This window comes from Convolutriloba macropyga, chromosome 6, assembly GCF_964194025.1.
Source record: "Convolutriloba macropyga chromosome 6, txConMacr16.3, whole genome shotgun sequence".
NCBI lineage: Eukaryota > Metazoa > Xenacoelomorpha > Acoela > Convolutidae > Convolutriloba > Convolutriloba macropyga.
Window position 1 is genome coordinate 13,820,674 of NC_134473.1, and position 25,224 is coordinate 13,845,897.

At 36.6% G+C, this 25,224-nt stretch overlaps 2 protein-coding genes across 2 annotated transcripts in view; one reads left to right on the forward strand and one right to left on the reverse strand.

Annotated features, from left to right (window-relative positions):
- The window catches only part of LOC142341500 (large ribosomal subunit protein uL18-like), a 302,218-nt gene that overhangs the window by 147,634 nt on the left and 129,360 nt on the right, over positions 1 to 25,224 (forward strand). The window lies entirely within an intron of this gene.
- LOC142341495 (DDB1- and CUL4-associated factor 12-B-like) lies at positions 4,195 to 24,356 on the reverse strand. Its single transcript, XM_075392468.1, has 8 exons — positions 23,988 to 24,356; positions 16,949 to 17,188; positions 14,997 to 15,057; positions 13,883 to 14,133; positions 11,104 to 11,259; positions 10,151 to 10,310; positions 5,154 to 5,299; positions 4,195 to 4,775 (listed from the first exon to the last, which is right to left on the reverse strand). Exons 1-8 carry the CDS (start codon positions 24,204 to 24,206, stop codon positions 4,611 to 4,613), a joined length of 1,398 nt encoding a protein of 465 aa, XP_075248583.1. The 5' UTR covers positions 24,207 to 24,356; the 3' UTR covers positions 4,195 to 4,610.

Genomic DNA, 25,224 nt, shown 5'->3' on the forward strand with positions numbered 1-25,224 from the left:
TGTGTGAACAGATCTCAAAAAACACATCGCCGGAAGAATTCCGGAAACAACTCGAAGAGCAAGCTCTGTCAAAAAAACACTAGTAGCCCTAACAATTCGTGCATATATAAACCATTCATAAGAGTTAATATAATATTGGAAGTCACTTAATTGAAAAAAAAAACTATTAAAAACACATATTAAAAATCCAAATTTTTTTTTCGATACACGGGAACACAAAGCCAAAGATAATTTCTTTTAAGCAAAAAAGACCGTAAAAATGTCGTAAAACATTTGGAAGGCCATAAAAGACAAAGAAATTTGTCTAAAAAGGTAGAGAAATTAAATAGTATTTTAAATTTTCTATTTTTCTCGTTTCTCAACAAAAAAGTTGTGTACCAACTAAATTTTAATCACTTAGTATCTAAAAACACTTCAGGTAATAGGCTGCTTTTCAAATCCTCCTCTAAGCAGAAAAAGAAAACAATAGGCAGAACATAACCGACTAACGTCGTGCAAATTGCTCTCAAACGACCGGTGAGCGCTTGACTTCGTCAGTAGCTAGCCACGGTTTAGTAAGGCTAGCGTTAGCTTGATTCGACTCTGCAACTTTTCGTTTTCTAGCTTTGTTATTAAATAAATCAAATAAAAAACTGATATTTTAAAATTTGCAAAATATTGCCAAATTTAAAAGAAAAGCTTCCAGATTTCGCAGTGAAAATGGTCAAAACTATTTTGTGTCTCTGGAGTTATGTCAAGTCATCTACAAGACTTGAAAATCTTCGTTGGTCAGCAAAGATTGTTAAATTCAGAAACGGACAAAAAATTTAAAAAATTTGAAAACAATCGCAAATTTTAAAAAAACCTTGCTAAAAATCAAGGTACTCAAATCTTCAAAACCATTTCATTGTCTCAAGAGACTATCCAGTATCTCTATTTGAAGCTTTAAATAGTTTCCCTGGCTCCTTAACATCCAAAGGCTGGAGATATTAAAATATTGATAGCCAGTCCATCAACTCTAGAAACTGTGCGACAGCTTATCATCAAACCTTGGAGGAGGTCATTAGGACCCTGCTGCCAGTAAAATGATAAAAAATTCAAAAAAATTCGAAAAAGTTGAAAAAATTGCAATCATTTTTAAAAATTGCTGATATCAAAATCTTGAAAAACATTCACTTACATCTAGAAGATATGCAGTAACCTATAATCAAAACCTAGAGGAATTTCTGTGGCTTTTGAGGCTAGAGAAACCTAAAGAAGACAAAAAATTTCAAAAAACTTGACTAAAAAAATTATAAAATCGCAAAAAATTGTCATATTAAAAAATTGAAAGCTATTCCATGGCAAATAGAGTTTTTTCAATAACTTATTATTAAACCCCTAAGGACGTTTCCTGGCCCCTGCCTCTGGAAAGACGTCAGTAAGGAAAAACAAATGTCAGAAAAATGAAAAAATTGCACGTTTTGTCAAAAAAAGCTAAAATTCGATGTTAAAATGTTGAAACCAGTCCAATACCACTCGAAATTATGCAGTAACCTATTATAAAATCCTAGAGAAGATTTCTTGACACCTAGGGCTGAAAGATCTCAAAAAATGAAAAAAATTGAAACAGCTTGAAAAAACTGTGAAAATTAGTATGAAATTGCGTGTTTTTAGCAATCGGTTGTCGAACGTAGCCTAGCCACTGGGGGAGGGGCAGGGTGAGTGAGTGGGCAACAGTGGGGTGGGGCAACATTGCGGTGGGGGGGGCAATAGTGAGGGGGTCAACAGTGGGGGTGTCTTCAACCTCTAAGAACCGCACTTAACACTAAATAAGTATAAATATAAGTCTTCAACACATGCTGAAACACAGTTGAAAAGCTCTAAGAGCACTTAATGTCCGCTGGGCGCCACCTGCTTATCTCCTTTTTGAGGACGCAAAGTCAAAAGCCTCAGACGAAAAATCGTTCAAGCGAAAAATCGCACTAAAAAAGATCAACAGGACTAATTTAAATGCTACAAACTTCACTTGAGAGCAATTAAAAATCAAAAAAATTCCCTTAAGAATCAGCAAAATATCTCCAAATATCAGCACAAACCTCCAAATTAGCATAAAACACATTAACTAACGAAAATCAAACTTCTATCATAACAAAATAATATCATAATCAAACCTCGCAGACAAAAAATTTGAAGAACAAACTGTTTCCAATTAACCTTCATTTAGAGTGACACACACCCATTTGACCTTATCTCTTTGAATTAAAGTAAATAAAAGTCAATTTCAAAGTGAGGAAGTCATTTTTGAGAGTGAGGTAAGTCAAGTGTGACCAAAAATTTAATCAGGCGCATGAACAAAAAAACTCGCTCCACTAAGAGCGAAAAATGACGTCACACATGCAATTCAGTTGAACTTGCATGAACGAATGAACAAAAAGTGGCTGTGACGTCATATGGTCGTAACAAAAATCATGACGAAATAAACATTGCAGGACAAGTCCTGACGTACAATTCAAAGAATTTTCATTGACTAAACAGAAAACTAGACCTAAAACTGACTATGAATGGATTGGAAAAACCATTTAGAAAAAAAATCCGATCCAAAAAATCGAAAAAACAGTAAAAATCAAAGTGAAATTGCCGCATGTGAACAAAAAACCACTACCGATAAAGCGAATTTTTGTTCAACCACCGTATTCTCACTCTTCTTTAAAATTAGAGCGAAAAAATTTCACGCCGCAAAACCACTCGCTTTTTCGCTCCATTTCATGTTTCGGCGTGACCAAAATCACTACTCCAATTTGACTTCAAAAATCATGAAAATGTGTGAACAGATCTTAAAAAAAAAGACAGCGCCCCAATACAATTCAAATTCTTTGAATTGTAAAAAACCAAGAGAAGGCCAATAATAGCCCCAGCTATCGCTGTGCGGCTATTAAAAACTTATTGCTCTTATACTACTTAATCAATGAATTTTATTCGATTTAATCAATCTTATATTTTGATTTTCAATATGTTAGCTGCTCTGTATCAACCTTCATTTAGAGTGAGATGTGCTCATTCGACTTTAATGCTTTCACTTAATTGAAGCAAGTCTACATGAGAAAGGAAGGTGAGGAGGTTAATAAACATAAACCCACTAATGTCGGAAGAATTCCTCTCGAACGACAGGCGATGTAATTTAATTCAGGGGCTTCAGCCTAGATAAATTTTTATGAGTGCAACAGTTGCCCACGCCGGGATTTCAACCATGGACCTCCCGCTCCCACACCATAAGCACTGTCCACTCGGCTATCAGGCCCTTCCTGTTGCTATGCTGGAATCGGTTTTACTTCAGCAACGAGCTTTACTTCGGAGTGAGAGCAATAGAGACCACTCAAAAATGAAAAACGAAGGCGTGAAAAATTCAATGCTCAAGCAAAAAATTTGCATTAAAAAAACCAACATGTTAACAATTATTGCTACGAACTTCGTTCGAGAGCGATTACTTACGAACTTTAGAGCGAACATTAGCGGCAAAGTGACTACTCTAGTCCCGTCGTGCGCAAATAAATTGACGGTACATTGACGCAATCAAATGAAAGAATAAAGTCAAAGTTCAAGTCATGACCAGATGTACCGAAGCTAAAGAAACCTAAATAATAGGCACAAGAAGCGACAAAACCCAATACTCACTTTGGTGCGTAAAGACATTGACACACACTACTAAAATAATTATTCCAAACTTCAGTCGAGAGAAAAAATTGTTTACACAAAAAAAAAACGCGCTGCAGCTTACAATCGGCAACAGCAAAGATGAATGAAGTTATGACCCAACACGATCCAGATTTTTTGCGCACTGTCATTAGTTTACTCTAAAGTAGTAACAATCTACAGCCCTTGATAGTTAACGATTTTTCTCAGATCTTATTCGAACTTTAACAAAGACATTTTCAGAGTGTAATAAGCCACCTCAGCTCACAAACTAATCTCTAAAGCAACCTCGAAAATCGTGCTTAAATAAATATAAATGAAAAACGAATAAAGTAAGTGGATAATTAATCAAAAATCGGAAACATTGTTCTCAAAAATGTGCAGACCTATCACGCGCATTCAAAACCAATTCGAAAGCCAGCAGTCTAGATGACATTTTCGCAAAGCGAGAACTGAAACAAAAATCTTTTCTGTGAATTTTTGAACTTTAATAAAATTTTTGAAAAAACATTCCCGCCCGCTTACAACTGTTACATCAAAAAACATGGTTCAGACTTCAATTTAAACAGAAAATTACAGACATGGCGTAGAAAACAGAATAAAATGCATTTTATAAAGCGTAATTTATCACATTCACGTTTTACACAGGGCAAAATACCCAAAGTATAACATACATAAATCCAAAAACATCTTCAGCTAAATCTAAAGCGAATCTAGGCTATATTTCGTATAAATAGAACATCATCGAACATATTGGAAGCTAAGTTAAAAGTTGTTCCAGTCGGTTTTCGATGAGGTTCCTTTTACAGCACCAAATTAGTTGTAAGTCACAGACACGGTAAAACTATCTATATAGAGTCCATATATATTTACCCACACTTTACTCAAGTTTTGTACACAAATTAAAGCACATGGCGTCAAATTGAGCACTCGTCACTGCACGCCACAAGTGCTCAATATTATACCCACAAAGCGGCATAGTTTCCAGATATCTGGGCGTGCAGAGGTCCCCCGGCCGAGAAGAGGCGGGAGCGACTCCTGTCATAGGCGAGGGTGTATATTGCGTGTCTGTACTCGGAAGGAGGAATGTTTAGGATGTCGGGGATTGAGGTGGCATTATCGGTCTAAAAGAAAATCACTGGTTTACTCATAGGATTCTACATCTCATGACATAACATACTTGATAGGTAAAAAATCAGAATGCACACTTCTAACACCTTATCAGCAGAAACTTGTTATGGTACATAATGGTGGTTCCATTGAGGAAAGCGAGTCTGATGGTTCATTTATCATCCACAACAAAAGCTCAATTTACTGCTTGGACACAATAATAACTGAACGCAAAATTATGTCACAGCAAGAAAACCATGCTTTCATTAAGTAATTTTCAATAAATTTTCACTAGCAGCTTGAAAACATTGAACAAAAGATCTAACTTGTGGTATAAAAAATGTCAGCTTTCGACATCACGGAAATCGTGATTACGTTCGCGCAATACTTACAATGCGGCCATTACCAGCTTTGAGTGACCAATCAACTCCGCAATTGCACGTGATAAATCTATTGGCCGAAAGATCGAAGAACCGAATGAGGCCCTTGCCAGTACCAATCGTTAGCACATCATCAACTGTTGCAAGGGATCGGATACCTGGAACAAGCAAAAAATTCCGTCAAACACTGTTGAATCGGAATATCATTCTTGCTTAATTCTGCAACTCAATGTTTACCCTATTAGTGCAAAGCATGCTTCGTATAAGATATAGTACACTAGTACTCAAGAGACTATTTTTTTTGAAAAGCACCTCTTACCAATTACAAATTGCAAAGACTAAAAAACACGTGCTAAATTCTACTTGATAGCCTTGAGAACAACTTCACAATAAGGCCATCGAGCTTAAATTTATCAAAATAAAGAACACGAGAAAGCGGAAAATTGTTCCAGAAGAAAAAAGGTTATTTCAATCGAGATTCTTCGAAAAACTTCGAAGGCTATCACAACCAGACGGCGAGTTAAAAAATAGTTAAATTACTTTAAGCTAATTCAATCAGTAATTTGATCATATGAATGCAGTTGCTCTAAATCAGCCTTTCTGCCGTCCTGTTCTTGTAATATACTCTAATTTCGATAGTTTTATCAGCGTCAATTTTTAACTTAAATAATGTGAAATTAAAACAATACACTCCTACAATTCAAATACAGATTAGCAAGATATAACAGTTAGTAAGATGTAAACGAAATGGGAAAAAATACATGACATCGACGTGACCGGACAATAGATCGAAAGCTAGAAGTGGGACAGTAAATCGAAATTGATCTATTCTCATTGGCTGAAATTAAGCAGTGTTTGAGAGCCGACATCAGATTACTGAATCTGACTGTGCCTTGCGCGTCATGGCCATACCTTAGTGGCCGGTGGAACTTGGTATGAATATTAAGTGAGGGCTAAAACCTGATTGACCAGTATGCAACGGAAGTAATTTCATTATTGATCTATTATCCCATTTTTGTTTTTGAGCTATTGTCATATCACCTGAAATAGAATCTATACAAATTTGTGCGCAAACAGTAACCAGATTCGTTAATTATACATCTCTAAGAGAAAAGTTAAATTACATTCTACCTCATTCATGAACGAAACAAAAACTCTCAGATTTTGATCATTTAAAAAGTTTTGTTACTCGAATTTAGTCATTTACTAGAGACATGAAAATAGACTCAGCAATTGACCAGACAGAACATACAAGATTAAGCACAATTTTAAAGGAAAAACTTCGGTGAGTACCAATAGAAACGAAAAAAAAACACAAACCGACTAACGCCGGACGAACTGCTCCCGAGGGACAGACAAGGCAATTTAATTTGGAGGGTGCGTTGCATATAACCTTTTTATGGTTTCAAAATTCCGACCCCAGAGGGGTTCGAATCCGCAACCCCCAGAACAACAGTCTGGCCTCTTAAATCACTCAATCATAAAGTATTTCCAACTTCAACGCTAAAAATCGCCTTTATGCCAGCAACAAACTTTCTAAAGAGTAAAAGCAATTGAGATCACACAAAAATTCAGAAGCCAAGCGTGAAAACGGTCAAGCAAAAATCTTGCTTAAAATTACACACGTTTACAATAACGGCCTCAAACTTCGTTCGAGAGCGATTAAACATCTTAAAACGCAACATACGTTCAACTTATCAATAGATTTTAAAAAAGTAAGTATTAATGATTTTTCTAGAAAAAGAAAAATAGAAGACGGAAAAAACAAAAAACACTTGAATACACTTTAAAGTTCTGCGTTTGCTTTCCTCTTTTTAAACAAATTTTCTCATCAATATTTTTAATAACAGATCAAGTTGCCTTGTTAGAAGGTATTTAAATATTAAAAGCATCTACTCCTCTCTTTTTAACAAAAGTTTGACAACGATATTAGAACAAAATTTTAATGTCCACGGAGACTATAAAGCTGTAAATTGCAGTATTAAAGCAAGAAAATTCATTCTTTTTGACAAAAGTTTAGGTCAACAATAAGAAACACTGCTGGCAGATTGCCGGAGAATAGCCGCGCCTGTTGGCTTCCATTAATTGAAACAACTAAAGAAATAAGACAGACAGATGGAACACCAGTCCTGTAACAGACCACTAGACTTTTTGGTTAGTTTTTGACTGTCATTTTTTGAGACACATACGCTCTATAAAGAAAAAGCCCTAATGGAGTTTTTTCAAAATTAATACTCGAAATCAAAAACTCAAGACTCTAAAACTCGAGAATAAGGTCATATACGGTTGGCACTATTTTGACACTAATGACCTTTAACTATGCAATGTTAATAAAATTTAAAGTTCATTAAGCGAGTTCAGTAGTAATTTTTTGAGTGAGGTAAGTCACACAATTGACCTAAAAGCAGAACAAATGATGTCACGTACACAAATTTTAACAGCAAACCAGTAGAAATCACTGAAACTGAAAAAAGTCAATTCCAAGAAGTCAGGTCGCAAGAATCATCGATAGAATCGAACTAACGAGAAAGCGAATTTTTGTTCAAACACCGTTTTCTCACTCTACTTTAAATTTTAAGCGAAAAAATTTCACGCCACAAAACCACTCGCTTTTCCGCTCCACTTCCTGTTTCGGCGTGACCAATATCACTACTCCAATTTGAGTTCAAAAATCACGAAACTGTGTGAACAGATCTTAAAAACATAGCTGGCAGATTGCCAGAAATTTCCTCATCAATATTTTTAATAACAGATCAAGTTGCCTTGTTAGAAGGTATTTAAATATTAAAAGCATCTACTCCTCTCTTTTTAACAAAAGTTTGACAACGATATTAGAACAAAATTTTAATGTCCACGGAGACTATAAAGCTGTAAATTGCAGTATTAAAGCAAGAAAATTCATTCTTTTTGACAAAAGTTTAGGTCAACAATAAGAAACACAGCTGGCAGATTGCCGGAGAATAGCCGCGCCTGTTGGCTTCCATTAATTGAAACAACTAAAGAAATAAGACAGACAGATGGAACACCAGTCCTGTAACAGACCACTAGACTTTTTGGTTAGTTTTTGACTGTCATTTTTTGAGACACATACGCTCTATAAAGAAAAAGCCCTAATGGAGTTTTTTCAAAATTAATACTCGAAATCAAAAACTCAAGACTCTAAAACTCGAGAATAAGGTCATATACGGTTGGCACTATTTTGACACTATTGACCTTTAACTATGGAATGTTAATAAAATTTAAAGTTCATTAAGCGAGTTCAGTAGTAATTTTTTGAGTGAGGTAAGTCACACAATTGACCTAAAAGCAGAACAAATGATGTCACGTACACAAATTTTAACAGCAAACCAGTAGAAATCACTGAAACTGAAAAAAGTCAATTCCAAGAAGTCAGGTCGCAAGAATCACCGATAGAATCGAACTAACGAGAAAGCGAATTTTTGTTCAAACACCGTTTTCTCACTCTACTTTAAATTTTAAGCGAAAAAATTTCACGCCACAAAACCACTCGCTTTTCCGCTCCACTTCCTGTTTCGGCGTGACCAATATCACTACTCCAATTTGACTTCAAAAATCACGAAACTGTGTGAACAGATCTTAAAAACATAGCTGGCAGATTGCCAGAAAATAGCCGCAATAGATTCGTAGATCGGCAGTCTAAAAAAAACAGTAAGAAAGACAGACCAAAAAACCCGTCTTTTCATTGAAGGCTGATCTGTTATATTTTGATTAAAAATCTGTATAAGTTATTGCTGCCTCTATTAGCTGATCTCAATTAACCTTCATTTAGAGTGACACACACCCATTTGACCTTATCTCTTTGAATTAAAGTAAATAAAAGTCAATTTCAAAGTGAGGAAGTCATTTTTGAGAGTGAGGTAAGTCAAGTGTGACCATTAATCAGGCGCATGAACAAAAAAACTCGCTCCACTAAGAGCGAAAAATGACGTCACACATGCAATTCAGTTGAAATTGCATGAACGAATGAACAAAAAGTGGCTGTGACGTCATATGGTCGTAACAAAAATCATGACGACGAAATAAAAAAACATAGCAGGACAAGTCCTGACGTACAATTCAAAGAATTTTCATTGACTTAACAAACAACTAGACCTAGAACGGACAATGGGTGAATTGGGAAAACCATTTCTAAAAAAAATCAGATGAAAAAAACAAAAAAAAACAGAAAATCAATGTCAAAATGCTGCTAGGGAGAACAATAAACCACTAGTGAAATATGTAATTTTGATTCTAAAAAAAAACTAGGTCCAGAATGAGCTGTGAATGGATTGGGAAAACCATTCAGAAAAAAATCCGATCCAAAAAATCGAAAAAACAGTAAAAATCAGAGTGAAATTGCCGCATGTGAACAAAAAACCACTACCGAGAAACCGAACTTTTGTTCAAACACTGTTTTCTCACTCTACTTTAAAATTAGAGCGAAAAAAATTCACGCCGCAAAACCACTCGCTTTTTCGCTCCATTTCCTGTTTCGGCGTGACCAAAATCACCACTCCAATTTGACTTCAAAAATCATGAAAATGTGTGAACAGATCTTAAAAAAAAAAAGACAGCGCCCCAATACAATTCAAATTCTTTGAATTGTAAAAAAACCAAGAGAAGGCCAATAATAGCCCCAGCTATCGCTGTGCGGCTATTAAAAAAGACAGCGTCCCAAAACAATTAAAATTCTTTGAATTGTAAAAAAAAATAGGAGCGCTATAATAGCCGGCTGAGAAGCTGAGGGCGGCTATTAACAAGCGTGAAAAAGTCACTTGAGAAGTCCAAGAATGTTGGAGAACAAAAAGGCGAAAGCGGTCAAGAAAAAGACGCACATGTTGACAATAATTGCTTCAAACTTTATTCGAGAGCAATTAAAAACAAAAGTCAATATTTAAAAGCTGTGGATAGTTCGAAGACAAAAATTAGCAAGGAATCAGGCTTTTGCACTAAAATAGACAATCATTTTATAGTTGCTATTCATAGTGGTGTGACTGGTGGCCTCTTACCCGTTTCTTTATCCCTGAGGCCATAGCACTGAGTGAGGCGCATGGTGCGTGGGTCGAAGAACATGAGATACTGGTAGGAGCCACAGCAGTAAAGATTGTGCTCAGCTGAATAGCACAAAGTCACTGTCTCCTGACAATCCACGAGTTTCTCTGACCTCGTCTAAACACAAACACACCGTAGAATCAATCGAGATTAGCGGGTTCAGAGCTCGCATCTGGTTGATGAAGAAAGTGACAAAATAAACGCAGTAAATTTCAAAACCATCTGCTATTATCACCACAACCATTCACTTGGTTCTATATACCCGTTTAATATAACTTTCAAAATAAAGTTTTTTCCCGTACACAGAGACAAAAATATAAGAGATTTCTGCGAAGCAACGTTAGCTAGTCTAGATAAAGATGGCAGCAATCAAATAGCTCTAAGAAACTCCCATGTATTGTTAGCAGAAAGCCCCAATAGCATAAAAAAAGTTCAGGAAAGCCCCAAGTCTTCCCAATTGCAAAAATACAACGTCCAATACCCAATACATCTAAAAGAAACGCTTAGATGTGACCAAAGTAAGTTTTGGAATCCAAATGAATCAACGAATATACAAAATATGCACATATAGCGAAGTAGAACGAATCACTTATGTATATATAATGCATTAAATAACTCAATTGGTCAAAATAAATGTCACAGCCAATTAACCGTTGTTTTTAACTACTTTTGGGAAAAATTAGTTCCAGCGCATTTAAGATTTACATTACATTTATGGTACCAAATTTTCTTCTATTAGAGCGCAATCAAATTCATAATTTCTAGTGTGCGATATAGATCACGTAAAACATGAAGTTAAGCGTTGAAAAAAGCACACCCACAAAGAAGTCAAATTAGTCTTAATATTTTGCATAATGACGTATTATGTTCCACCGCTAACCTATATTGGTGATCAAAACAGTTCATTCACCTGTTTCATTAGACCCGGATCCCATGTGTGGATATATCCATTTAATGAGGTGACGGCCAGTTCTTGTCTTCTAGTGTTGAGAGCCATGGCTCTCACTCGATCGCTCGTCTGGCACAACTTCTTTGCCAGTGGTTGAACAGGAGAATAAAAAGGTACCTGAAACGAGCAGTAACACAATTTTCTACTCATTCTTCTATTCTCAAAACATCTCGAAACTCTACTTGAGCAAGATTGCTCTCACGCTACAGCATCTAGTCGCCAATCAAAACACCAATAAGATGAACAAATAAAATAGCCCACGTTGGAAAGCAAGTCGAGGAGCAGAAAGTTTAAACAAGTTTAGCTTCCTTTTAAAAGCGCAGAGATGACTGCAATAAAACCTAAATACACAAAGGGGCAACAAAAAATTTTTGGAACCAAATTTCATTGCAAAAAATTCAGAACCTAAAGAGATTTTGCAGCCCCACTAGTTTGAAAGCGTATACCTACCGATGCATTAGAACGAATTGTGAAACGATGTCGAAAGGAGAATATGCTGATGCTAAATTCACCCTTAATAAAAGAAAGCTCTCTACAAAACCGAGGTGAACAAAATTTGAAACTTAACTCATATTTTCCCAAGCATCTCTTAAAAATTAAGCGCTTCTTGAGCGATGGGAAGAGCTTGAAATGAAAGCTGCAGGAATTGCAATTTTAGCTTCTTGAAAACTACTTTTTCCATTTGCATTCAACACTTAAAAGCGCTCTTTCTCCGGTACCATCTTATCCTTCAGAAATGCGTAAAAATCATCAGGAAAACTGCTGCCTATTTTACAATTTTTGAAAAATGCGAACAATACGAATCTACTTCAAAATCCCGTTAACGATTTTTTTAAAGAAAATAAATATGGAGCAACTTTATAGAATGGGGGGTTTAGCGTATTCGATATCCAAATTGTATGAACTTGAATGTTGTATCATTCTTATCTTTTATAAATTGCTTTAAAACAATTTTGACAGAAACAAAGATGGCCCGCAAAATAGTGTCTTACATTGCCTTTGAAAATGTCTACTGTAAATGCAGCACATCAAATTGTAAAATTAAAGACACTTTGAGAGTGAGGTAAGTCACATATGGCCACAACATTCACGCCAATGAAAACAAAAATCACTCCAATAAGTGTAAAAATGACCTAACGCACGCTATTCGATCTAAAAATTGAATGCATGGATGTCATATTGGTCGTAACAAAAAAATCTAGCCAAATAAAAAATAACCAACAGACTGCCCGAATAGCTACGAGACTTTTGTCCCGTAAAATACAGATACAAAGAGGATAAAGAAATGACTCGGAAAAAAGTTATTGCGGCAACCTTAAAAATTTAAAGGGGTGCATCATTGAGAACATTTTGGGTGCACAAAATTTTGACACCCGAAAGGTTCGAGCCCCAATCCTCCTCATAAGAATACGAGGCATCAACCACTCCGCTATCAGGCCCTCGTCAGCGTTTATCTTACAATAGACTTTGTGTGAGCAACAGATATAAATTAGGAATGCGAGCAACGTAGTGCACACAAAAAGCAAAACCAAGCGTGAAAAACACTGATAAATTAAAGCAACAGAACCTTCCAGAACATATGTAAAACGAAGAGCGTTAGATGACGAAACAAAACAATTCAAAGAATTTTAACTGACTAAAACATAGCCGGCAGATTGCCGGAAAATAGCCGCGATAGACACTTGTGGCCTTCCATGAAATGAAACAACTAAAGAAATAAGATAGACAGATCGACCACCAGTCGATTAATAAACCACTAGACTTTTGGGGTTAGATACGTACTGTCAATTTTATTGACACATACGGTCTTTAACGAAAAAGCCCTAAAAGAGCTTTCTCAAAATTGATATTCGAAATCAAAAACTCAAGACTAATACTCAAGAGTTAGGGTATAAGTTTGGCACCACTTAGATGCACACTAATGATCTTTAACTATTAAATGTTCATAAAAATTGAAGTTCCATAAGTGAGTTCAGAAATATTTTTTTTTGAGTGAGGTAAGTCACGCAATTGACCTAAAAGCAGCAATGAAGTTACGGTAAGACGAAACAAAAATCTGTTAGACGAAGTAAAAAAAATAGGAGCGCAATAATAGCCGCCTGGAATTGCTGACGCGGCTATTAAACAGTTATAATCGAAGTTCAATTGCCATACGTGAACAAAAAACCACAATCAAAAATATTGAAAATGTGTGTGATCTTATAAGAAAGACAGCGCCCCAATACAAATCTTTAAATTGTAAAAAACCAAGAGCACAGCAATATAGCTACGTTCAGCTCACAACTATAAATGCTAGAGAAGGCCAATAATAGGTCCGCCCAGCTATCACAATGACAGCTATTAATAAACAACTAACGTCAGACAAATTGCTATCAAACGACTCGCGAGGGGAAGGGGTTGGCTTTAATAGTAAGAAACCAGGCTGTAAGGAAATGGGGGAGAACTTCCCAAAGTAGACCATGGGATAATGAAATTGACCCTCCACAGGGGTTTCCGTCAAAGGTAAAGTTACAGACTAGTATAGCGATAAGAGCACAGAACAGGCACTTAATGCCATCAGGCTTTACAAGTTCATCTCGTTTTTTGTTATTATTGAGAACGAAAAGTCAAAAAAGTGCAACCGGAGCCCAATAATTGCTACAAACTTGGATTGAGAACAAGTAAATTTCACTTTCAGGGTACTCCCAAAAAATTTGTACTGTAGCATCAATGTAATAGAAGAATAAAAATGCCTTCTTACTTCGAATTGATCGCTAGCTTCACACGAGGCTACTGATTGCGCGCTCGGAAGCTGACGGGCGCTGAATGAGCTCTCAGCGATGGTAGCTGCACTATCCTCGTCTGAGGGAGTCATGAAAGAGGAAAGGGGTGACTGGTGCGCATAGCCAGGAATAGGAAAAGAGGAGGAGGATTTGGATGACGAACAGTCTTGATGTGTGAAATCGTCATCAGATGATATGTGCCACAAGCACAGGTAATTGTCACGGCTTCCTATTAACAAACCAACACTATTTTAACGGCAGATTAGTAAAAAAAAATATTTGACCGTACTTCAAAAATCCTAGTGGGTTGCCTGATCAATTATTCCAAAAACATTTAACAAAAATCAAAAACAATTTCGAGTTTGATTGTCTTATTCTCGCCAGAGCAAACGCATAACAGGACAGCTAAAACTAATAAATATAGCTCGTGTGAGCCACAGACCAATAATTTACGCAATAAACTGCTACAAAGTTCACAACAAAGAAAATTTAAACATAAACCGACTAATGTCGGAGGAATTGCTCTTTTTTGAACCCATTTTTTTATACTTACAGCTTTGATGTAACTAGATTTCTCAAACTAAAGGTAATTAAATTTCACGTTTTGTAATCTAATTTCACACGTTTCACGCGATTACAACATTATTAATGTCCCACATTTCTATAACCAACAATAAGAACTTAATTTGAACTCAAATCTAGGCAAAATTTCAAATTAATGATCTCCTTAAACTTCTAAAACCATAATGCATTTATTTGAATTTTTTTCAGAAATATCCCTCAGCAGTCATTTTATTTGTCTGTCTCAATTTCCATACGAGAGAGCTACTCTTACATTGTGAATTTTAATTACACTAAATTATTAAAAGTGCATACAAGGCTACGTTTTGAACTGTAGATTTCACGTGAATTCTATTTACGAAAGATAGCAAGTAGATTTCACAAATTTGTAAGCGTTGTCCACGACCCCCGTGTGGCAGCTTCGCTTAGGGTCACACAACTCCTAACGAGCCCCGAAATATTGAAGATCAAAAAATGTCAGCTTAATGAACGGGGTTTTTTTTTAAAAAGCAGAACATGAGGCTGTCATACCTGTCACAATGAATTCGTCGTCCAGCCATGATCCACAAAAGACCCAGTCACCGTGACCCTTCTAAAACAAGAACCCTGCTGTAACAAGTACCCGACTATCAAAAACAAACTATGTTTACTTCGCATAAGCGTTGAATAGGTTAATCAAAGCACACGCGTTCTTTAACTCCAAAAGTAGGTAAAATGAAAGTAGGTAGAAAGTTCTTATATACAAAGCAAAAAGTTGATTTTCATGGGCTTTCGGCATTTCATAATTTTTAAGTTGGGCGTTTTTAGGCAAATTTACGTGAATCTGTAGAAGTCGCTTTGAAATTCTGGCTGAACATCTTGAACTGACACGCGGTTCACTGTGAACTCCAATAAGTTCCCAGTGACTCAAGCAGAGTCACGTTACCAAAACAGGAAATTATGGAAGCGCTACTTTCTTTTCTGCCGTCTTTAACACTCAAAGCTTCATACATATCTGGCTCTACTTCTGCTTCCAGACATTACTTGCCAACGGTTCAATTCAAATTATGACTCTCTCAATCACACTTTTCAACTCCCGTGCCACTTGAATTATTGGTTACATGACTCTGCTTGAAGTCACTGAGAACTTCTGTCGTTTATTGAGAACCGTGATATGTTCGAGATGTTCAGCCAGAATTTAGAAGTGACTTCTGCAGTCACGTACCCTGGTTAAAAACATAGCCGGCAGATTGCCGGAAAATAGCCAATATAGACGCTTGTGGCCTTCCATGAATTGAAACAACTAAAGAAATAAGATAGACAGATTCGGACTGTCAGTTTTTTTATACATACGGTCTATAAGGAAAAAACCCTAAAAGAGCTTTTTCAAAATTGATATTCGAAATCAAAAACTCAAGACTAATAATCACGAATTAGGGCATATAAGTTTGGCACTACTTGGATGCACACTATTAACTAGTAAATGTTCATAAATATTAAAGTTCCATAAGTGAGTTCAGAAGTAATTTTTTTGAGTGAGGTTAAGTCACGCAATTGACCTAAAAGCAGAAATGACGTCACGTACACAAATCTTAACTGCAAAGCAGTAGAAGTCACTGAAGTCATTGAAAAAGTCAATTCCAAGAAGTCAGATCGTAAGAATCATCGATGGAGACGACGAATTAAAAACATAGCCGGTAGAATACCGGAAACGACTCGAATCGTCGTGCATTATAATCTCTAACCTAACCTTACCGAAATCAGAACATCAAAATAGACAAGAGAAAAAAAACAAAAGTAGCCCAACAAACTCATTAAAGTGTTTTAAAAATATGCCGATAATTTTTTAGGTGCGGGGGGAGCTAGGTGGGGTGGGTGGGTAGGTAGGTTGGGGAGGTGGGTAGTGCTGGGGTAGTTGGGGGTAGCTAGGTGAAGGGAGGGGCTAGGGGTAGGTGGGGTAAGTTGGGGGGGGGGGTGCAGGGGGCGGTGGGGGGAGGGGTAGGTAGGTGTTGAGGGGGGGGGGGGGGGTAGATTGGTGGTGGGGGGGGGGCGTTGTGTGGGATAATTAGGGGTGTCTTATATAGGAACAAAAAATCTCAAAATGACCTCTTCACCTTGAACATTACTAGCAGTTCCTAATTACTATACATTACAAAAGCTACTGTTAAAGTCCAATGATCGAAAACAGATGTCAACAATCAAAAACGGAGGTAAATGCTCGAAAAGAAAGAAGTCAAAATTCAAGTCATGAACAAACTTGCTTTCTGCTAAAAAAAACCTGTAGAATCTCAATACTCCTCTTCGAGTCGTAAAAAAACCACGATGTCCCCAATAATAGCCGCTATCGCTTCGCGGCTATTAAACACGAAACGTGCACATTTTAATAGGACCAAAGTTTATGGCAGTCCACTTCTGGCTAATTAGATAGGAAAATAGGAACTTCCGGCATTTTAATTTCTGGCACTGTTTTTTGTTTTAAGTAATTTAGCGCAGTGAATTCTCACCTCTCCTAGCACTAGCGGGTCAATCTGTGGCAGCGAGTACACGGCAATGTCGTTTGGGTTCTCTCCCCCGGTAGCTAGGCGTGTCTCCGAGGGATTCACAGCAATCATGTGAATTCCACAGTTGGAAGGCTGTTGCTGCCTTTGCTCTCGCTCCGTGAGAGGGCCACGTGACTGTACATTCTGTCGCTTCAGAAGCGGAATCGAAAAGCGGCTTTGGTTGTTCACATTCAGCACTTTGAGCTAAATAGGAAAAATTTCTGCCCACTTCCATATCAAATAGCGTTCTCATTATTGACAAGAAATCTGCGTCATTAAGAACAATTAACGCAACGAAAATCAATTAGTTAAAGAACAGAATATTCTACGAGCCATGGCAAACAATGATGCTGTTTTTTTGAAACACAGATTTTGAGGATGAAATACTGACATTCAAAAACAGTAAAAGATCGACATATACAATTGCGACCTACGGGGAACTCGGGGGGTTAACAGCGGGGAGGGGGATGTGAAATTATTGAAAAGGCTGCGTAGTTCAGAAAAATTAAGATCAATTGAAGTGCACAATTTTTTTTTGAATAAAAACGCACTTGGAACAGCAATTTTGGACACTAGATAAAACAAACAGACTAACATCGGACAAATTGCTCTCAAGTGACAGGCGGGGCAATTTAATTCAGGGGCTGTAGCCAAGATAAAATTTTCTTTATGGCTGCACCAAAATCCTCCGAGTTTGCCACAGAAGCATTAAACATTCGGCTATCAGGCTGACGATATTTGCTATTTTACAACTGCTTTTATTTTAACGAAAAACTTTATTTCGGAGTTCGGAGTGAGAGCAACTGATATCACTCAAAAACGAAGACAAGCGTGAAAAATTACTTGAGAATTCGAAGTGGACAGATAGAAGAGGACAGATATCTCGGAGAGGACAGATAGACGGGGTTATAAAACCCACCTAGTATCTGCCCTGGCTAAAGTTAAATAGTTACACTTAAATATTTAACATCCCCTGACCAGGTCTCCGGTGCCAACGCCAAGGCAAACAAACCTCAGAACGCTGTCATAGAGACATGAACAAGGAACAATGCTTAATCGGAAGAAAGGCTAACACTGTGTCTTTGCTAACGAGAGAGCCTTTGATTCCTAGCTATTATCAATTACACTTCAATGGGTATGCAAATAATAAATATAACAATAAAGTAGAAGGTCGACCTACCCAGGGGGTGAAAATCGAACCTCATCTCACCCCACGTGCTACCCTGGGTAGACTGGCCACTAGGAAGAGTTAAGCTAACAAAGCAACGATTTCCTTATACAAGCTTGTCATCTGTTCGGGAAATTTAGGCATATACACACTACTCGAATGCATTACGTTGAGATCACTGGCGTGAATATATTGATCGCCATTCTAGAGAAAGTCAGACAGGCTTTCGTCGAGAAAGATTGTGCAAAGCAAAAAATTTTGCAGATGGAGTGCTTCTCGAAAGCCATCAAATAATCAGTCTTGAAACAGCATCTGGGTAGCCTGGATCACAACAAGCTCAGTTGAAATGTATTGCAAATATTGAAACGCAAGCTCAGTTAAGTATCGACGCCTAACCCACCAAAAGTCGATCAGACTTCCAAATTACTGCTTTTAGCATTCTAAAACTGGTCCCCATGGCCAGAAAGATGGACACTTTGTAGCTGTTACTCGGAACACTGAACACTCCATCTCTGCGAGAAAGGAAATTGAGCAACATAATGCAGTCTTACAAACTTGCGTCTTAAAAACAGAAATAGAAAGTGTAAACAAAAATTTAAACTCAGGATTAAGAAACGGAGTTCCAAACCTAGCTCCTGGGTTCTTTCGCTAAATTGAACCTGATACCTCCAAAAAATAAAACATAACCGACTAACGTCAGGCGAATTGCTCTCAAACGACCGGCTAGCGGTCGGCTTCGTCAGTAGCCAGCCACGGTTTAGTGATGCTAGCTTTAGATTGATTGAAGGGGGGTAAGGTGAGCGAAGCGGGGGTGCACCGCATCGGGGAGTGGATTGGGAGGACAGATGTGGGGGCTGTGGGTGGGTGGGGTGTGGGATCAACTTCTAAGAACCGCCCTCCACAGCATAAGTATAAGTCTCCAAAACAACTTCTGTTAATCGCTTAATTGAAGACTAGTGGGCTGAACGGCACTACGAGAACTTCAGGGAAACTGGGCGCTACCTATGTCCAGTATCTGAAGACGAAAAACAAATGGGTCAGACGAAAAATCGGCCAAACGAAAATTTGCATAAGAGACAAACAGGATTAATACATTTGCAATAAATTGCTTTTGAGAGCAAGTACGATTAAAACATTTCTACTATAACTCATTGTTAATGAGGATCAGAGATGATGTTATTACGTCGCGAAACAGCAGCTGAAGTGCGGCATCAACAAAGAGAGAGAGAGAGAGAGAGAGAGAGGAGAGAGAGATAGTATGAGAGAGAGAGAGAGATAAAACGTGAACGAGAAAGAAAAAGAAGAAATCATAAGAGACAGAGAGAAAGAGAGATGGGAATATTTTTCATGATGGGATTCGACTCTGCAACTTTTTTAGCCTTGTTGGTAAATAAATCATATAGAAAAAAACTGAAAAAGGCAAAATTAAAAGAAAAGTTTTCAACTTCGCAGTAAAAAAGCTCAAAACAAATTCTTGTCTCAGAAGTTCTGTCAAGTAATCCATCCCCGAGACTTAATAGTTTCGTTGGCCAGTATAGGTCGTTAAACTCAGAAACATACTGAAAAGATTTTAGAAACGATTGCAAATTTTAACAAAATCTTGCTAAAATTCAAAATTTTAATACATTGAGAACCATTTCATTGTCAAAAATCTATCCATTATCCCTGTTTCAAGCCTGAAATAATTTAACTGGCTCATAAAGATCCATACACTTGGAACAAGATAAAAGTTTAAGAAAATATGATAAAATTTTAAATTTTATCCAAAAATTACTAAAACTGGAGTCATAAAAATATTGATCACAATCCCATTAACTCTAGAAACTATGCAGCAGCTTATTATCAAACCTTGGAGATCTAAGGGGCTGGAAAAATCAAAAACATGAAATTGCAGAATTTTTAAAAAAAATATTGCTCAAATTCGTGATGTTAAAATCTTGAAAAACATTCCATTACATCTATAAACAATGCAGTAACCCTATATTATCAAACCCTAGAGGAATGTCCGTGGCTGTTGAGTCTAGAGAAATCTAAAAATGACAAAAAATTGAAAAAACAGAAAAATCGCAAGTTTTTATAAAACTTGCTAAAACTTGTGATATTGAAAAGTTGAAAACTAATCCAAGACCAAGAAAAATTTTCCAGTAACTTATTATCAAACCCTAATGGAGGGTCGACTATAAATGTCAAAAAAAATGTAAGGACAAAAACTGTCAAAAAATTGCTCAAGTTCGTGATGTTCATATCTTGCAAGACATTCCATTACACCTAAACTATACAGTAACCTATTTTCAAACCCTAGAGGAGGTTCATTGGCTTTTCAGGCTGAAAAAAAAACCTAAGAAACGACAAACAATTTAAAGAGAAACTTGAAAAAAGCAAGTTTTATCGAAAAATTGCTAAAATTTGTGACATTAAATAGTTGAAAAACTTTTCCATGACAATTTAAAATTTGTCAGTAACTTATTATCAAACCCCTTAGGATGTTTTCTGGCGCATGGATCTGGAAAGACCTGAAGAAGCAAAACTAAATGTCAAAAAATTTAAAATTGCACGTTTTGTCAATAAAATTCGTGATGTTTAAAATTTGAAACCATTCCATTACCACGAGAAAATATGCAGTAACCTATTATTAAAACCTAAAGGAGGTTCATTGACACCTAGAGCTGATGAAAATCAAAAATGTCATATATTTTTCAAAAAGCTTGAAAAAATTGCAAAATAGTATATATTTGCGTGTTTTTAGTGAGCGGTTGGTCGTCAGTAGCTAAATGGGGGGTGCATCGAGGGCTGACGGGGGTAACAGTGCGGTGGGGGTAACATCGCGCGGGGGAGGGGGGAGGGAGGTGGGGGCATTAGTGGGGGGGGGGGTCAACAGTGGAGGGGTATTCAACCGCCCTTCACACTATAATAAGTCTCCAAAACAGTTTGAGCTGGAACAGAGCTGAAAGGCTCTAAGAGGACTTAATGCCCGCTGGGCGCTACCTGTTCATCCCGTTTTTGAGGACGAAAAATCAGTCAAGCGGAAAATCGCATAAAAAGGCACTAATTTTGCAAATACAATTGCTACAAACTTCGTTTGAGAGCAATTAATCACGAATACAATATCAACTTGAATAAAACACATGTTGTTAAAAAATGGCGGAATGTTTACTGAAAACGTTATGAAAGAACCCCGACAGATGATTACAGGACAATTAATAATCTTTTAGCGTCACTGTCCACCATAGCTCTATGCAAAGTAAAACTGAAAGCATAACCCGCAGATTGTCGTACGATAGTCCCTAAATAGAGCGTTGACAAAATTAGTTAAAAATTCCACTGAGACCAACGTTAAAAGATTTATCAAAAAATTATAGAATTAAAGAAACAGAGCGGGACAACTCCTGACACAATTCAAAGAATTTTCATTGACTAAACAAAAAAACAGGACCTACAGTGGTCTATGAATGGATTGCGAAAACCATTCAAAAAGTCAGATAAAAATGTGGAAAAAACCGTAAACATCGATCTCAAAATGCCGCATGCTCAAAAACCCATTAGCGACAAAGCGAACTTTGTTCAAACATTTTCTCACTCTACTTGAAAATAGGAGCAAAAAATTCACGCTGCAAAACCAACCGCTTTTTCGCTTCACTTCCTGTTTCGGCGTGGCCAAAATCATCACTTCAATTTGACTTAAAAATCATGAAAAAGTGTGAAAAAAGACAACGTCCCAAAAGACAACGAATTGCAAAAAAACTAGAAAAATAAACCTTAACAAAACATTAAAACATCCAATTAAGTAAATAAAAACTTTTCCATTAAACATGGTCAAAAACTACAATAAGTTACTTTTCAAAAGACTAAAACAAATCTGAAGACTTTCTGAAACCACTAGAAGCATAGTATATTTCACCAAAGAACAGTTCCAAACCACCAAAGTATAACAAACATTACAAGAGCAGAAAAAAATTAGGCCAGAACAGTCAGAATAATTTGGAAGAAAACAGTCTGAAGACTACTTTAAAACAAAAATAAAAATATGGAAGCCAAAAGCTCTTTTAGCAGAGACAAAACGTTTTGCCCTCTGGTAAATTATTCAATTCATCCACAATAAAATTTTTTCTACGAAATCTCCAAAAGACTACAAGAAGAGTTATAGTCACTAGTAAACAAAACTTTTGTTCTTTATTTAACAAAAATCTTTACGCTTTGTCAACAAATTATTGAAAGAGGCAAGCGAAACTGCTAAGGGGCCCTAACATACAAACAGGTCTTTTAACCTTGAACGATACTGGCAGTTTTTAATTGCTGAACAATAGAGAAAAATTAAGTTCTGTAAAAAATAACTCTGGCTGACAATAAGACTACGCGCTTCAACGAGGGCTCTGCAGGTGTTGTGGAAAAAAATTTTATGAATAATTGTTACAAATTTCACAGCGCTTGATCTCCGTGCCTAATAAAGCAAACATAAGAAATCAGATTTCACATTGTAATGTGACTTTGGGGCTTATTATATTCCCTAACCTTGTTGTGATGTTTCACGCCGACTGTTATATGGCATATCTTTTGTCACGAATTATTCCTTTAAAGATTTTGTTGTACAGCGCCTGAGCATTTAAAAATGTACCTCGAAGCAGGGCGAACAGCTAAATAAGATTTCTAGTAAAAAAGATTTTTAGTTAAAAAGACCGAATTTGCTGGCTCCTATTCTTTATCTAAACAATTTCGGCTGTAATCTTCAGCTTCATACGTCTCAAGACCCGGGCCCATATTTACAACTCAGTAATCAAAAAACAAATATTTCAAGATATATCAAGATAACTCACGATAAATAAAACTTCTGGCGCGTGCTGGTATGTGCCAGACAAAATGCTAATATAGAAGTGTACAATGCAAATGTAAGTATCGGTTCGTACTATCTCCAAAAATAACTATGTGGTTTTATAGCAAATATAATTGAGTAAGTTCACAGGATTTTATCAAAATGAATATACATTTTCTCATCCTAATGAGGCAGTAAAATCAAATCTATATATGGCCTTGAAAATATACCACTTAACAAAGAAATCATGGTAAAAAAGGAAATATCCATTAACATAAGAAACGTAATTTAGGACGCTACACATTTTGCTCATGTGAATCACACTTGAGTTTCTAGATTTTCAAACCGCTTATCCCCTCAAAGTTGAGGAAGTTGAGTTGTAGAAAGTGTTGGTAAGAAGAGTAATTAGGAAAAAAATGTATAAATAAGGGTTGTTATCTTACAATTTGCACGAATTCGTATCCCTCAAATCCTGTCAAATGTTGACATTAATGATGCCAATCCCAAACGTTCGGAAAGAAAGATGTCAAGTTGTGACAAAAATCATAAATGGACGATTTTTGTCGCATTGACAGAGTTGTGGAAATCAGTACTCGTCTTTGAGTCACAAGAAAAACAGGCAGAGAAACAATACTCCTGGTCGAGGAAAATCCCACGATGAATTCAATAATAGTCTCAGCTTACACTTCACGACTATTGATGGTTACAATGCAAACTAGGTCACAATGATTAAAAATTGTCCGTTTTAGTCGTGGGATTTCAGCGAATACTGATAATGGTAATGTGACATTGATACCACCGCGTCAGTAATATAGAAAATATTTCAAATTGAAATCTCAAATCGTCCATTTGTTCTTTGCAATGGTGTCATTAAAAAACATTTTACGCCGCCAAATGGAATCACTTAACAAATTCTCTTAACAAGTTTTGAAAAAAATTGCCAATTCTCGTTCACCATTATCACTTCGAGGCCAAAATAAGAGCAAAAAATTAAGGCAACCTAAGAGGCTACAAAAATTTGAGCTTACTTGATTGCACTTGGTTCCAAACGCTATCTCGCTGTGCGAGATCCACTTGGAAGCGAAAATTTTGTTGGTATCTGGAATAGCAATAGGCACTTCTCTCATCGTCAAGGGCGAATAATTTTTAAACATCGCACTTCTTCGCACTTGCGGCTGATCACCGGCCAGTCCATAGGCCCGCTTGTAAATATACTCGTGAAGGGACATCTTTGATGGGTCTAACATATACACAGGGACGGATCAAGGTAGGTTCTAGATGCGGGTTTCAGTGGCCCTTTTTCAGACCACAAAGTAATCGTCAAGATACAATCATTGTAAACAGACGCTTGATATGCGATCAAAGGTTCGATCACAGATCATCCATAACAATATCTGAAAACTGTTAATGATGAAAAACTTATCAACATAATTTTAAAGAAACAGCTGTCAGTCAAAAGGGGAAATTGTCAAATATCTTTGAACTACATAATGACAGACTTCAGGAAGTTGTGCGAACTTAATAATGTTGTGAAATGTCTGAATAAACTAGGATATGTACTTTAAAAAGAATCTAATGAGTCACTGAAAGTGAATTTTAAATTCAGTTTAAAAAAAGCTGAGCCCATTTTCAGCACCCGACACAGTCGCAACCTTCAATACTTTTCTTATTTACTCCATAAAAAATGTCGAGGAATCATATGGGACAAAAATTGTCAATCAACCAACTCACAGCCTAATGCCTGATATTTCATGCTTACTACTAAGCTCTAACTATTTCGCCTGCGTGTAGGTTGTGAAGCTTCTTTGAGCAGAAGAGCAACTATTTTAAAAACCCAATTTTCACTAGTTATTGAATTAAAACGAGTGAAATTTAGGTAAGTGTCACAACAGACCGGTGCATAAAGCACATTTCCATGATCGTGCAAGAAGAACTGAACATCAAGCTTGCTTCTAGTCTTTGATTTTCAGCTATTAATTATTTAGCTACTAGCATTGATTGTAACAAAATTTTAACAAACTTTTTTGAACTTTAAAAAATTCTGCTCCTTTCCAAATTCTTGAATAAATATGGCCACAGGAGCAGTAAAACAGTCTTCAACAAGGATGAATGCTTAGTTTTAAAAATTCAAACTTCAACAACATTGCTAGCAGATTGCTTAAAAATTTGGAAAGGACAAAAATTTGGCTTCATAGAACTGTAGTCTCAAAATACCAATGAAGTAAATAGGACCTAAATGTCCAAGACAAACAACTTTTGGTTATG